The sequence below is a fragment of the Halichoeres trimaculatus genome, unplaced genomic scaffold (genome assembly GCF_033239565.1).
Source record: "Halichoeres trimaculatus isolate MK-OKI-2021-1 unplaced genomic scaffold, fHalTri1.1 fHalTri1_scaffold_21, whole genome shotgun sequence".
Taxonomy (NCBI): Eukaryota; Metazoa; Chordata; class Actinopteri; order Labriformes; family Labridae; genus Halichoeres; species Halichoeres trimaculatus.
In genome coordinates this window covers 1,150,240-1,164,678 of record NW_027437199.1, presented here as the reverse complement: position 1 = coordinate 1,164,678, position 14,439 = coordinate 1,150,240, and the positions used below count along the sequence as shown (strand labels likewise).

At 39.4% G+C, this 14,439-nt stretch overlaps 1 protein-coding gene across 25 annotated transcripts in view; it reads left to right on the top strand.

The window, feature by feature from the left end:
* celf2 (cugbp, Elav-like family member 2) overlaps positions 1-14,439 on the top strand; it is a 293,462-nt gene that overhangs the window by 269,189 nt on the left and 9,834 nt on the right. For 4 of the 25 annotated variants that reach the window (XM_074698156.1, XM_074698155.1, XM_074698160.1 and 1 more), the window contains 4 exons: positions 799-933; positions 4,082-4,123; positions 8,090-8,218; positions 13,765-13,962. In XM_074698156.1, the coding sequence (XP_074554257.1) occupies positions 799-933; positions 4,082-4,123; positions 8,090-8,218; positions 13,765-13,962 (504 nt within the window). The remainder of the gene's footprint in view (positions 1-798; positions 934-4,081; positions 4,124-8,089; positions 8,219-13,764; positions 13,963-14,439) is intronic. The other 21 variants (XM_074698171.1, XM_074698174.1, XM_074698166.1 and 18 more) reach the window with 16 other exon arrangements.

Below are 14,439 nucleotides of genomic sequence, written 5' to 3'. Positions count from 1 at the left end.
AAACTGGGTCGAGTTGCTTTGAAGTAAGTTAGAGGAAAGTCTGTTTTCACAACCGCTTGTTGAGTAGACGACAGTATCCAGATGAGTGGAGCCCTGACTGCTCAGAGAAAACGTCCTGAAGTGTGTTTAAGGATCAGAAAAAACATCTCGTGTCATTTTCACCGATCATTAGAAAATAATTGTAAATAGCACGTTGGCCTAAAAGCCTTGTTTCCATCTGTTATCTCAAGCAGATGTTGGAAAGGAGCCCAAAGCACCTAAAGGCATGCTTTAACACTCTTAAATTTTCAATATCCACGTCAAAGTCCCGTATCAGTCAGGCTCTAATCACGATTTTTATTGACCAATTAGCCGTCTGATTTTACGAGTACAACGAAGCCGAGCGGAGACGCAGCTGAAGTGGAATCCAAAGTGATAAAGTGTAATTGGCAGCTGCAGATTGTTGAGCTGTATGGATTTTTCCGGAGTCTCCTCCACCGAGCTTTCCTCATAAACAGGAAAATATAGGTTTTACTAAATCACTGAGAAGATTTCTGCTGCCAGAGCTTCCTCCGAGAGACGCAGCAAACCCAAACACTGCAACAGCTGCTTTTTACTGCCTTCAACACAAGTGGGACTTATTAGTGAAATCAGCTGCTGTAGTGTTTGTCTTCACACACTGCAGACTCCTCACAGAGCCAGAGGAGCAGGGAGGAGCAGGAGGAGGAGGAGGAGTCTGTTGTTCCAGTCCTGTCCTCCCGGTCCAGCCTCAGCCTCGCCCCCAGGTTTGACACCACCCTCTCTGGCTCCTCTCTCCAGGTATGAGTGCTCTGCAGTTGCAGAATCTGGCAACTTTAGCAGCGGCGGCAGCGGCGGCCCAAAACTCAGCCAGTCCCTCCACCGCAAACCCCTTGTCCTCCAGCGCCGCCTCCCTGGGAGCGTTGGCCAGCCCAGGTAACACCGCTGCCATCAGGCCGGGGGGGTCCGACGCCGGGGGGAGGGGGGCCAGCGCCTGCCTACGTCCTCCGCTCTGCACCGTCCCCATTACCAGTGTTGTTGCCCCCATGACCCCGGCACTCCACCTCCATCACTGAACCATCAGCCCGCCATGGCCGCTGACCCATCTCCATCGCTCAGACTGTCTCTGGCACGTTGCCCATGGTGTGTGTGTCACCGTCTCCACTCCTCAGACCTCCATCTCAGCCTCCACGCCATGCTGTGCTGTTGATGCGCTGCTTACCTGCGTCCCACTGTCTTTGAACACCTCACGTGTCTTTGAACACATCACGTCCTCACCGTGTGGGCCATCCTGTGATACACGCACTGTTTATGTGTGCGCGTGTGCATGTTTGTGTGTTTCGTGCCTACATGTGGTGTCGGGTGTAGACCTGTGTGTTGTTGCGTCGTACTTTAAGTGTAGAGGCCGACAGAGAAACTTTAGTCCGTGTTGTTTCTCGCAGGGCGGGGTCTGTCTGTACCTGTGTGTGTTTGTTGGTGTTTGTCTCTGTTATGGTCTTGAATTATGACTCTTTAAAGCTGGTTCCTGGTTTTAGTGCTTTGGTGTGAAAATGAACAACAGTTTTTCAAAGTTTGGGAGTTTCTGGAGTTGGTAGTTCCAGCAGGAGGCAGCAGGACGGGCTTTAATGGCTGCGCTGTGACCAATCAGGGCAGGTCATCAAATACCAGCAGTTAAATTAATGTTGCTTTGCTGAGTCTGGCAACATTCTGAAAAAAGTACAACAACAAAAATAGAAACTGGTGTTTTGCTGACTGTGTTTGTCTCTTTTTGTGTTTCCTGTCTCTAACTCTGGAGTTTTGCTGCTGCCTGTTTTTGATCTCACTGGGACCAACCTGGTTAAATAAAGGTTGATAAATAAATAAAAAAAAGTCCTTAAAGCCACATAAATCCACTGGCAGAGGCTTACTTTGTTGATTATGGGAGTTGCTAGTCTACCCCTACACCTGTTGGTCGAATTGTTGAGTTGTTGCCTGAGTTTGATGTTTTTAAACAGGAAGTTCAATCACAAAACAACATCTGTGAATCAGAAACTAATACAAGACAATCAACCTGTAGTTAGGTGTGTTTGTAGATAAGCAACTCCCACGTTTCTCTAAGGTAACATCACCATTTTGGAAAACAAAGTAAGCATCTTACTCTTAAACTACCATTCTACCACAGATGTTTCCAGAAGCGTACTCTGAAGATTGAAGGAGTTGCTTGTCTACCTCCAAACCAGTTGGTATATTTTATAGAATTGCATCAGTTTAGTGTTTTTTAATAGCCAGATCAACCACAACACAACATCTGTGAATAAGAAAGTTACGCAAAATAATATGTGGATAAATGTGTTGGTAGATCAGAAACATTTGTTTGAAGGTAGAAGTATTTTGGAAAATGGAGGCTAATGGCTTAAAATATGGAGAAATGTTCCTTTAGAGCAGGGGTCTGCAACCTTTACTTTAATTAGAAGCCATTTTTCCTCAGCTCACCTGGATTAAAGTCATACAGGAGCCACAAAATCTACTTTATCTTTACAATGAAGACAAAAAAAATAAATAAAAAGCGAAACATTATTAAAATGAAGTGAATAATCATCTAAACAAGACAGTTCTTTTTCTTTTTGTTTTGTTTATTTTTATTCTAATTATTATTATTATTATCTTGATTATTATTATTATTATTATTATTATTATTATTATTATTATTATTATTATTATTATTATTATTATTATTATTGTTATTATTATTATTATTGTTATTAATAATAATAATAATAATAATAATAATAATAATAATAATAATGAAATTGAGCATGTGGTCCCATAGTTTTGTTTTTTTTTTAATAAATTTGCAAAAATTAAAAAAAAAAGAAGAGCAAAAAATTTTTAAACTCACATTTAAAAAAAATGCATTAAAAAAAAAAATTCTAAAAATGTGCATGACCTAAAAAGAAAATGAAACGTAATAATAAAATTTAAAGCTTCAGAAAAAGAGAATCATCATAATTTGCAAAAAAAAAAAAAAAAGAAAAAAGAAAAATTGAAATTCCAAAAATTTGCCAAAGTAAAAAAAAATTGTAAAAAAAATCAAGATAAAATGAAACTCCAGATAAGCATGTTGGTAGATAAGCAACTCCCGTATTTCTTTAATGTAACTTTATTATTTTGGAAAATTCAGTCTAGATTCTGGGTAGAAATAACATCTTGTGGTTTAAAATGCGTCCTAGACAAGGGATGCTTTCTGTAAAGACGCTTTAGACACAAACACAAACAGTCACTTGTTGTGGGCGTAGGAAGGTGGAGGTGACCTGCCCTCGTTGCTGCCATTAAAGCCTGTTTCCTGCTCAAACCATCCCAAACTCTCCGTCAGTGTGAAGCAGCTGAATTTCTGCTGCCTCAGCTCAAACACCTGACGTGGAGGAGTCTGATGTCTGAACTGGACGACTGAAGTCAAATAATGCAACCTTTACACCCTCTCCTCCTTCCCTCTCCTCCTCTCTTCCTCTCCTCTCCTTGTGTTCCTCCTCATTGCCCACGTCTCTTCCAGCTGCCCTCCTTTTGACAAGCTCCCTGTTTCTGCTCCATCATCCCTCCCCCTTTCATGTCGGCTCGGCCTCGCTCCAGCAGCCGTGGTGGTTTTTCTTTTTTTTTTTGCTGTCTCCTTTTGGAGCGCACTCCCGACAGAGCATGAATATGAAAAGCTCCCCCTCCTCCTCCTCCTCCTCCTCCTCCTCCTCCTCTCTGCTTCCTCCTTCATGTTAACACTTACACCACTTCCATCCCACTTCCTACCAGCCCCTTCTTGTCTCGTCTCTCTTCCTCTCCTCGCTTATTCTCTCCTCACTTTTCACCTTTTTCTCGTGCGAGCCTCTCTCTTTCTTTCCTCTCTTTCTGACTCTGAATGTCAGTCCAACCTTGAATAGTACACACTCAAGTGGAGCTACTCAGTGTGAACTGCATGTGTCAATGAAATGGAAAAACGTCACAGCATTCTGATAAATATAGACACTTCTGCATGGAGACAGACCAGCGTTTTTTTGTTTTTTTTCTTTGCACCAACATAACGTTTCTTTTATTGCACCATGTCTTTATATGTTAACAGCGGCAATCCCGCTTTGTTGGCAACGCTTTGATGAGATCAAGGGTAACTCAATCTCGCTTTTTTTGGATGTGAGCTTTGTGCACCATCTCACCCACCACAACAAGCAAAGTCGCTCGTGAATGGCACACATTTCACACCAGTGTGTGTCAAAGTGTACGTGTGTGTGTGAGTTTGTGTCCACTGTGCCCGTTGTCGTGTTGTTTCTGTGTCAGTGACGACATGAATTACAACCAAAGCCTTGAGAACTCACTGAGAACAACAGACTTCTGAAGTTTTGCAGTGACAGAAAGTCTCTCCTCGCCGCTCTGTACATTTCTGCTTCTTTAAAATGGTCTTTGCTGCTTCTATGAACATTTCCAGATCACTCCAGCTCTCGTCTTTGAACCAGAAGTGTCTCCATCTCTGTGAAACTCTAAACCTGGGGTTTATCGCTGTAGGGTGAAGGTGCTGCATCTTGTTGGATTAGCTAAAGGAGCTCCTTGTGATGTATTATCTGACATTAGCGTAGCATCAAATGAACTGAGACACGCTGAAAGAATGAGATCACTGCAGAGGAAATTGGTTGCCTCATGATAATGTTTCCCTTGAACTCCACTCAGCGTCATGTCAAGGAGAGGTTCTTAGTTTCCTCTATTCACACAAACGCTTCTCGTGTTTCCTGAAGAGACTCCTCCAGTGGCCTCTGAGCGTTCATCTTTATCTTCAAACCCTCTGAGATGAACTGAGTGAATGGTGCCCTTTTCTCGTAAACCTCTTCACACATCTGTCCAGATAAATCCAAGAAACAAGAAAACACTTCACGGCCGAGCTGCGTCAGAGCTCTGCAAACCATGTCTTGTGCAATACTTAAGACACAGCAAAATACAAAATAACACCAAACAGCAGGATGAGATAAAATGATGAAACTAAACTGGAGGATAAAATAAAGTGCTGAGCAAAGATGAGATCTTGAAGATACAAACAATGTGCTGAGTTGCATGATACAGCGTGACATGTACAGATTAATACATCACATTAAATCACTTAACAGTACATTACAACACAGTAATTTACATCCTGATGTGCTGTGTCATGATTTGTCACATCACATGACCTCACATTATGTCAAGATATTTACTATCATGATACATTTTGATGTGATGTTCTGTCATGACATGTCACAATATGTTACATAATGTAATGTTAGGATACCATGTTATAAAATGTTAACGTCACAACCAGAAAAATAAAGTAACATCATCAAAAAAAGTTATGTCACATCAAAAAAAATATATATATGTCACATGAAAAAATGGTACGTCGCACCAAAAAATTGTTTATGTCACACTTAAAAAAAAAAAAAAAAAAAGTTACGTCACATCAACAAAATAAAAAAAGGTATGTCACAACAACAAAAAAATTATGTCACATAAAAAAGCAACGTCACACCATAAAAAGTGTTATGTCACATTTAAATTAATAAAAAAAAGTCACATCAACAACAAAAAAAAAAAAATTGTCACAACAAAAAAAAAATTCTGTCACATCAAGATTTGTCATAATATGTTTTTTCACCAAGTGTTTCAACATTACACATCGCTATTTTGTACGTTACATTACACTTAGTCACCATTTGTTGCAACATGTCATGACATGATTTGGTGCATTACATCACAATATATTACATTGAGTCACGATATCTTAAGTTACGTTTTGTCACAAAAGGCTACATTGTATAATGTTATGTCACACCATGATATGTCACCACATGTTGCTTCAGCAAGTGTCACAACATGACACGCCATGATTCAGTACGGTACACTAAGTCGACGTATGACACCTTACATGTCATGATATTGTATTTTATATTACGTCACGTTATAATATGTTAGATTTTCTCATGATATTCAACATCACACCACTATATGACAACAAACGGTGCGTCATGATACAATACATTATGTTACATTATTTCCCTATATACCTTACAGCATGTTGTGATATGATACATTAAAATATTTCCCAATACAATCTATAACATTATATAACAACAGGATAATGTTATATCACATCACGATGCCTCACAATGTGTTGCTTTACCAAGTCACAAAATGAAATGTAATGATTCAGTACATTATATTTAGTTACACTATATGTTACAACATGTTGTGATATGATATATTATATTACGTCCCATTACAATCTATGACATTATTTTACAATATGTTACAATATAAAACAATATGAGGTTATGTTATGATGCAATACATTAAGTAACTACACATTTTGAAACATTAGGTCTCATTACACAATGTCATGACACAACATGTCACAATATGATACTCTATGTCAACATACCAGATATTATGTCGTTATTTTATGTTGATAAAATAACATTACGCCATAAAGTCATGTTGCTTTACTATGTCAAATACGTAATGTCATGATATGTTGCGTCAAGCCACATCACAATGCGTTAATTCGATTAATTAATTACACCACAAATTAATGGGTGATAAAGAAAAGTTATCGCGATTTACTCATTAGCTGCCTGCCGTTTTCAGAGCATCTTTAAAGATCTTTCAAGACCCAAATAATATAGTTTTCTATGACCATTTAAAAACCAAAATTTACCAAAGAAGAGTGGACTCTCTCCCTTTATCTCTTTTTTCTTGTTTTTGATCAAAAAAACAGACAAACGTACTTTTTTTTATCACATTCATCTCAGACGCAGGAAACAGTTGTAGTCGAATTGACGTCTATTAATGTCAATGGCAGCGAACACGGTCACTTCACTATTAGCCAATTGAAAAAAAAAATGTGGATTTAAAAAACTTATCTTCTTTGTGTTTTTGTTCGATTAGTCATGCACTAACATTTTGTAATATCCCAGAATTCAGATTCTTTATTTAAGGAACGTAAGCTGCAATGAGATTAAAATGTGATTAATTAGATTAATTAATCACAAATCCTGTAATTAATTAGATTACTTTTTTTAATCGCCTTACAGCAATAGTAATAATACATCTTGTCACAATATGTTACTTCATGTTACTTTACATCACGTTAAGCTTTGCTAAGTCATGTTACATAACTTTATGACACAGTATGACACAACGCTAACAGATAGCATCCATCTTTAATGTCAAATCAAAGCTTTAGACATAAACTCCTCTTTTTAACTTCTTTATTTTTCCAGATTGTTTTGCACACCTCAACCTACAGCCCCGTGGTACAACCAGCACAAAGCAGCGCGTCACTCGTCACAGTTGTCATTTTTCCACCCAGCTTCCCACTCGGTGTAACCACCGAGCGTGTTTCCACCCACCTGTGCACCTGCTGGCATCTCGTCGTACGCTGTTGGTGCACGGTTTTCTTTATGCAACACAAAGTTATTGCATCATTTCCTGAGTCAGTGTTGGCTCCGGGAGTGTCAGAAAGGAAAAACCTGCTGAGTAAATAAAGATGCAGCAGGAGCACTTTGTTTTTAAAGAGACTCAGGAAGATCTTCTTGAAAACACACAGAAGTACTTGGAGGGACTGAATTTGACCTCTCTGCACCTTGCACTTTACTTTGAGCTCATCATGGGCAGTTTTTCAAACAAAACAGGGTTTGCAGAAATACTCTTGTGCCACTTTCACTTGAGGAAAATCAAATAATGTCCCATTTTTTATTCAGCGAAACATCTTTGATCCACTTTGCCTTAAAATCCGTAGCTGTAGGATCTTGACCTCTTTCTAAGAATAAAATCTGTGGAGGCAGGCAGCCACTTTTCTCAGCAGTGCTTTCAGAGTGTGCCGTTCTGATGGAGAGATGAAATTAGAAGAAGAGATTTCATAAGAGGAGGATTTTTTGTTTAAGCTCCACGGTGTGTGAGTTACTTTTTATACCCGTGGGATGAGAAAACCTTCACCTCAGCTGAAGGAGCCTGGCAGTTTGTGAAATGCTTTTATAACGCGCCTCCCTCCTTATCTCTCCTCTCTCCTTCACTCCTTCCCTCCCCCCCTCCTCCTCTCTCTCCCCCCCAGCAGCGGGCACCACAGCCAGCTCCAACGCCGGAGCCATGAACTCTCTGACCTCTCTGGGCACCCTGCAGGGCCTGGCAGGCGCCACTGTAGGCCTGAACAACATTAATGCACTAGCAGGTAGCATCAACAGTGAGTATTCACCCTGCCATCAGCCACACCACCTCCACCTCCACCTCCACCCCCCGCTCCACCCAGCAGCTCCATCGCTGCCAAACGCTGTGAGCCGATACAGAGGGACGCAGAGTTACAGGAGCCAAAGGAGCACGCTGACAGTTTGACCTACACAGGCTTTTGGGTCAAAATATGAGTCAAAATTAGAATTATCTGACATTTTTGACAGAAAATAAAAAGTTATCTCAAAGATTTCACATTCAAACCTCCTTAAAACCTTTTTTTTTTTTAGAAGAACCAAAAAGCTTCATTTGATAAATAAATCATTGGACAAGAAATTATAAAAACCCATGCAGGTGTCAAAATTTGACGCATTTAGCAACAAAATTGTGGAATTGTCCGTCTAAACCAGGGGTTTGCAAATTTTCAAGAGCTGTTTTTCCTCAGCTCACCTGAATTGAAGTCAATCTGGAGCCACAAAATCTACTTTATCGTCACAATAAAAACTATTATGTGTACAAAAATCTAAACATAGTTAAAATCTGGTAAAAATTTATCAAAACAAGACGGTTTTTTTGGATTTAAGAAATTATATATGTGATGTCTTGTTTTTTTTTTTTTTTTTATTAAATTGGCAAAAAAAAAAAAAAATCCCCAAAATTGGAATTTTCTTTAAAAAATGAGAAACTTTTAAAAATTGTAAAAAAAAATAAAATAAAATAAAAAAAGTTGAAATTCATAAACAGAAAAAAAATAATGTCAAAATTTCGCAAAAATTGAAACATTTTGACATTAAAAAAAAAATCACATCTTTTTTAAAAATTCAAAAAAATAATTATTAAATGTTAATATTAAAATTTAAAAAAAAAAAATTGAACACAAACATAGTTTCCCAAAACTGCAATATTTTATTCAGTGTCAATGTTTATAATCATCAATACCCTTGTAAAAAAAAATATATATTTTTTATATCAGCTATTCATTAGTTCAAAGTTACAAGGAGCCACTGTAAAGGAGTCAAAGAGCCACATGAGGCTCCAGAGCCACAGGTTGAAGACCTTTGGTTCAGATAGAGCTTCTGCTTTAAGCACAATAAATTTGTCTTACTTTATTTACTTTTTTTTCATGAAACAGTAAGTTCAAGCAGGAAAAGTAAACAAAAGACATGAAAAAAGTTGAGTAAATGAGGAGTAATGTAAGAAAAAAACATGGTGTAGCTTTTGAGGGGGTAGAAGAAACCCTGAAAGCTCCAAAAAGAATAAAATTATATTTTGCTTCTTCCTGTGGTCTCCCTGTATCAGAGTAAGTAATCTGTCCTCACTCATTCACCTCCCCGACCACATTTCATCCATTCACCCATCTTTACCTCCACTCCTTCACTCCTTCACTCCTCCACCTGCTTCCTGGTTGTGTCCGGGTGATGCTTGCTGTCAAAGTGCTGTGGGGCCGTCCGGGCAGAGCTGGCGCTGTCTCCTCACGTGGCTGTCCGTGGCGTTGCTGTTGTTGCTGTTGTTTTACAGTGTGTGTTTGTTTGTTTGTTGTGATGTTTTCTTTTGTTTCCCTGAAAATCTTTGACAATTATTTTGATGAAACAAAGAGAAAACTGTACTTTAAAATAAGACAAAAACACTTGGTACATGCCAAACATACATAGATCTGCCAAAAATTAAAGTGAAATAATTTCATGCTGAGGAAAAATGTACAAATTTAATGTAAATCAACATCTTTACGTCAGTTTTACTCCCCATGAAATGCAAACACCAAATCTACAAACATGAGTCCTGTCTCATCTAAAACCTTAAACTCCAGTCGTTTACAGAAACAAGAGAATGAAATAACATCACGTTAAGACAGAAATTTATTCATGTTTTAATAACTTTGTTTGTTTATAGCGCCTTAAAAATCTTGTTGTACAAAAAGTCTTAGAAAGAAAATCAAAGTTGTTAATCAGTCCAACAGACAAACTTCACCCCAGGGTACAACGTTGGTGAGAGGAAGAAATAAAACCACAAGATTTATCCAGAGTTCAGCTTCTAGCTCTCACGTTTCTATGTGTGAACTGATGGACTGTACAGTGTGTGAGTGTATGTGTGTGTGTGTGTGTGTGAGTGTATATGTGTGTGAGTGTGTGTGGTCTCCCTGGACTCTTTCCGCTCCTCGTGGTGTGTCCTGCCTCTGACCTCTGGGAGGCGACGGGGATCTTAATCAGCGCAGTTATTATAGCACAGATCCTGGACGCGCCTCCTCCTCCTCCTCCTCCACCTCCTCCTCCTCCTCCACATTATTCTCCTCTGACCTTTCTGCTCCTCGGCTCGAGGAGCTGCATCCACCGTGTAAATCATACACAGCTACAGAAACACACACACACACACACACACACACACAGGCTCGTCTTTGGAATGAAACGGGTCGCTTTAGTTTTGCATCCCATCCTTCCCCTGCTAACCTTCCTCCTCCTCCTCCTCCTCATCACCTCCTCCCACCACCGACCGCCCTCATTTAAACACATCTAGGCCTTAATTGAATTGCAAAGGTCACTGGTGCAATTATTCCTGAATAAATGAGTGACCTATAATCCGGAGCTCGGCGGTGATAATTTATTTCTCTGTGTCCGACGGTGAGGCGACAGGACGCCGAGCCAATGTCAGACCCCCTCAGACAAGCTGCCCTGCGCCGTGATATTAAGCTGTTACAAGCAGCTAATGAGTGTTACTGCTGCGTTCCTCCACTTTTCACACACACACACACACACACACACACACACACACACACACACACACACCCTCACACACACACCCCACCCTGCTCCTGCTCCACCCGTCCGTCCTCACCCCTGGAGTGAGACGTCACAGGCTGGAAAAGCTCATCAGCTCGCGGCGTGCTCAATGGATTCTTTGGTGTGTGTTTGTGAGTGAGTGTGTGTGTGTGTGTGTGGATTTCATCTTTAAAGACAGATACAGATCACTTGTAATCCATTTTTATCTAAAAGTGTAAAAACTTAACGAGCTGTCTCCATCATCCATGTTCAAAAACATAAACTTTTCATCATTTCCTGGACTTTTAAAATGGATTGGAAAAGTAAAGTTTCTTTATTTTTATTTAAAGGCCCAAGATTCACTTCTTAGGCACCAATCATCTCTAATTTACAATATTTAATCACAATTCATCACTTTTCTGTTTGGAATTTTAAAATTCCTCTTTAATTTGTTGCATCTCAAAGTCTTTTTAAGCTCATATCAACGTTTTACAGCAGCCAGACTCGATTCAGGAATCAAATGAATGCAATAAGATTAGGTGTGCACTGAGCACATTTTTTCATTTTTTTGTAACTGACAGCAAAAGGCTTCAATGTTCCAATCTTGTTTTATTGAAAACCATTGAACAATACCTGTAAAACAATAAAATCTTTATGACTTAACTTAAACAACCAATGAAGTGTCCTGAGTTTGAGGCCTCAGAGCAAAAAGCAACAATGGCTGGCTGTCAGACCGATCATTGATCCCCCAAAATTAAGGAAATCAGCACCGATGGATCGGCCGACTGACCGCTCTGTGCATGTCTAGATAAGATGTATTTTATGATCTCAACTTTAAGATTTATAACAGCGCAAAAGTGCTTTAAAGGTTATTTTTTAAGTCTGTTGTGGCCCGGTAAGCCAGCTCTGTTCACCTCCCCCGTTTATTTTTCTATCCTTAGGTTTAAGATGATTCACACACTGATGCTGCAGTCGCCCCACAGCATCCGTCTCTTATGCTTCGCTCACCAGATTGAAGTACTTAAAGTCCATATAAAGCAAATTCAGACATTTTCTTTTAAACACATGAAAAAGGTCATAAATGTATTTCCTTAAAACATGAAAAAAGTCTTTGAACCATTTAGGGTTTAATCGTGGAGCTGGGCTCACAAACTGTGTGTCAAAATGTCTGTGTTTAGCGTCGTTAGCTGTGGTGGTTTCCCGCTCGCTCTCGAGTCTCAGGCAGCTCTTGACAAACGAGGCCGAGCACCATCAGAGTCTGATTCAGAGTCAGATTCTGGCTCTTATAGCTTAAACAGGTCGAGCTCAGTCCGACCGTTGAGGCTGCCGGCGCTAGCTTCCATTGCTACTGTAGGTTTTGTGAGCGCCCCGAGAGAAGTGCTTGTTTTTCCATGATTTTGAAACTTTAATTGATATACTTAGACTTTTTTTAATCTTTCCAATTTGGCTCAGTGGGCAATGACACGTGTCTGCTGTGTGACAAACTCACAACACACATTTATTGCTGCTTTACACAGATTTTAAGGGATTACAAGATTGCAAAAAAAAAAAAAAAAGTGTGCATCTGTCACATCTGCATGCTGTAGACTGAGATTTCAGATAGGCCAGAAAACAATGAAGAAAACGAAGTTAAAATGAGGAGAAATTCCACCAAAGAGGAGACAAAACAGTAATTAAATGGAGGAAAAAATGAAGGAAATAAAAAAGAAAATTACAGAAATCTATGAACTTTCTGACAGAGGAGATAAAATCACCAAACAAGCTGGTGGAGCTGATGAATGAGGCGAAACAAATGAAGAAACTTCTCAAAGAAAATGATTAAAAATCCAATCTAATCTCTGGAAAATGCAAAGAGGATCTTAAAATAAACTAAAACAGCTAAAAAAGTAAAATAAAATAAAATAGTTTTAACTTTTCAACTGAGCCATCTCAGAGTTTTTCAAAGTGAAATGATTAAATCATCATTAAAAAAATCACAGCGGTGTTTTTTCCAGAACAGTGGGAATCAGGAAGACACTGCAGCAGCTTTGCTACGGTGTGCCAACAGGGACAAAATAGAGCATTAATAAAAGAAAACAAACTGAATTACTTTTGTTTTAGGAAGATAAGTTCTGCAGTCGATGCACTTTTCTGTTATAAAAAGTTCAAACTAATCAAACTGTGCATTAATTACTGATGGAAACCAGATACAGAATCGTCTGGATAAACATTAAATGTTTACATGAGAGTCATGAAGTTAAGATAAAGTTATAGAAAACAGAAAAAAGATTAATTAAAGTGATTTTCTCAGAGAAATCTGACCCTGACAGACTAAAGCGTGGGTTAAAATGCTCAGTGTGTTTTTTTCTGCCTCTGTCGGTGGGTTTCTGTGTGTTTTCCTGTGATTTCTGTTGTTTTTCAAAGTGTTTCTGTCTTTTATACACATCACTGTCCATACTGTGTGTGTGTGTGTGTGTGTGTGTGTGTGTGTGTGTGTGTGTGTGTGTGTGTGTGTGTGTGTGTTTCTGTGTGTGTGTGTTGCTGCGAGCTTCGGTTGTGACGACCTCTGTGCAGCTCTGGCTGTCATCAGCTCCTCATCCTGAACTGAACTGTGTGTAAACTAACACTGAGTGTGTCCTGTGACCTGACGTGTCTTCTCTGTGTGTCCCTGTGTGTGTGTGTGTAAAGTGAAGTGTGTAACTTCCAGTCCAGTCTCAGTGTGTGTGGTGTGTGTATCAGTGTGTGTATGTGTGGTAAAAACACAACCTTCGGTGGGAGCGCTAATGAGTAAGTGCACTCTTCTTTCTTTATTGTTGGGTTTTATGTAAAGTTGCTCAAATGCTCTCAGGTATGGCGGCTCTAAACGGAGGCCTGGGCGGCGCAGGGCTTACCAACGGGACGGCGGGCACCATGGACGCGCTGACGCAGGCTTACTCAGGGATCCAGCAGTACGCCGCCGCAGCGCTGCCCACCCTCTACAGCCAGTCCCTGCTGCAGCAGCAAGGGGCCGCAGGCAGCCAGAAAGAGGGTCAGTAGCTCCGGGCCGTGTGTCCGAACATCAGCGCTGCTCCGTCTGAGAGTCTGTACTTCACATAACACGTCCTCAGAACAAAACACGTCCACCAAGGCAAAAAAGTTGCTTTAAAGCCAAAAACTTGCTGCTCTGTGGGGTCATTTTGGTGCTTTTTTTAAGTTTTGCTGCTTTTTAAACTAAGTTTTACATTTTTCTTAGATATTTTAAATTAACACAGAAATTTACAGATTTTCCTTCTTGAACAAAAGTCTAGAAAAACAAGCATATTTGAGCTCTACTTTCTTTTTTTAATTCAGAAAAAAACTCTACTTTAAAAAGTGTTTTAATAATTTATTGTATATGCCAAATTAAGCAGCTCTGTGGCTTTTTTTATTTTTATTTTATTTCTATTTATTTATTTTTTTATGTTCAATTAAGACTCTGAGGCATGGGTATATCCTCAACTTTTTTTTTTTTTTTTTTTTTTTTTTT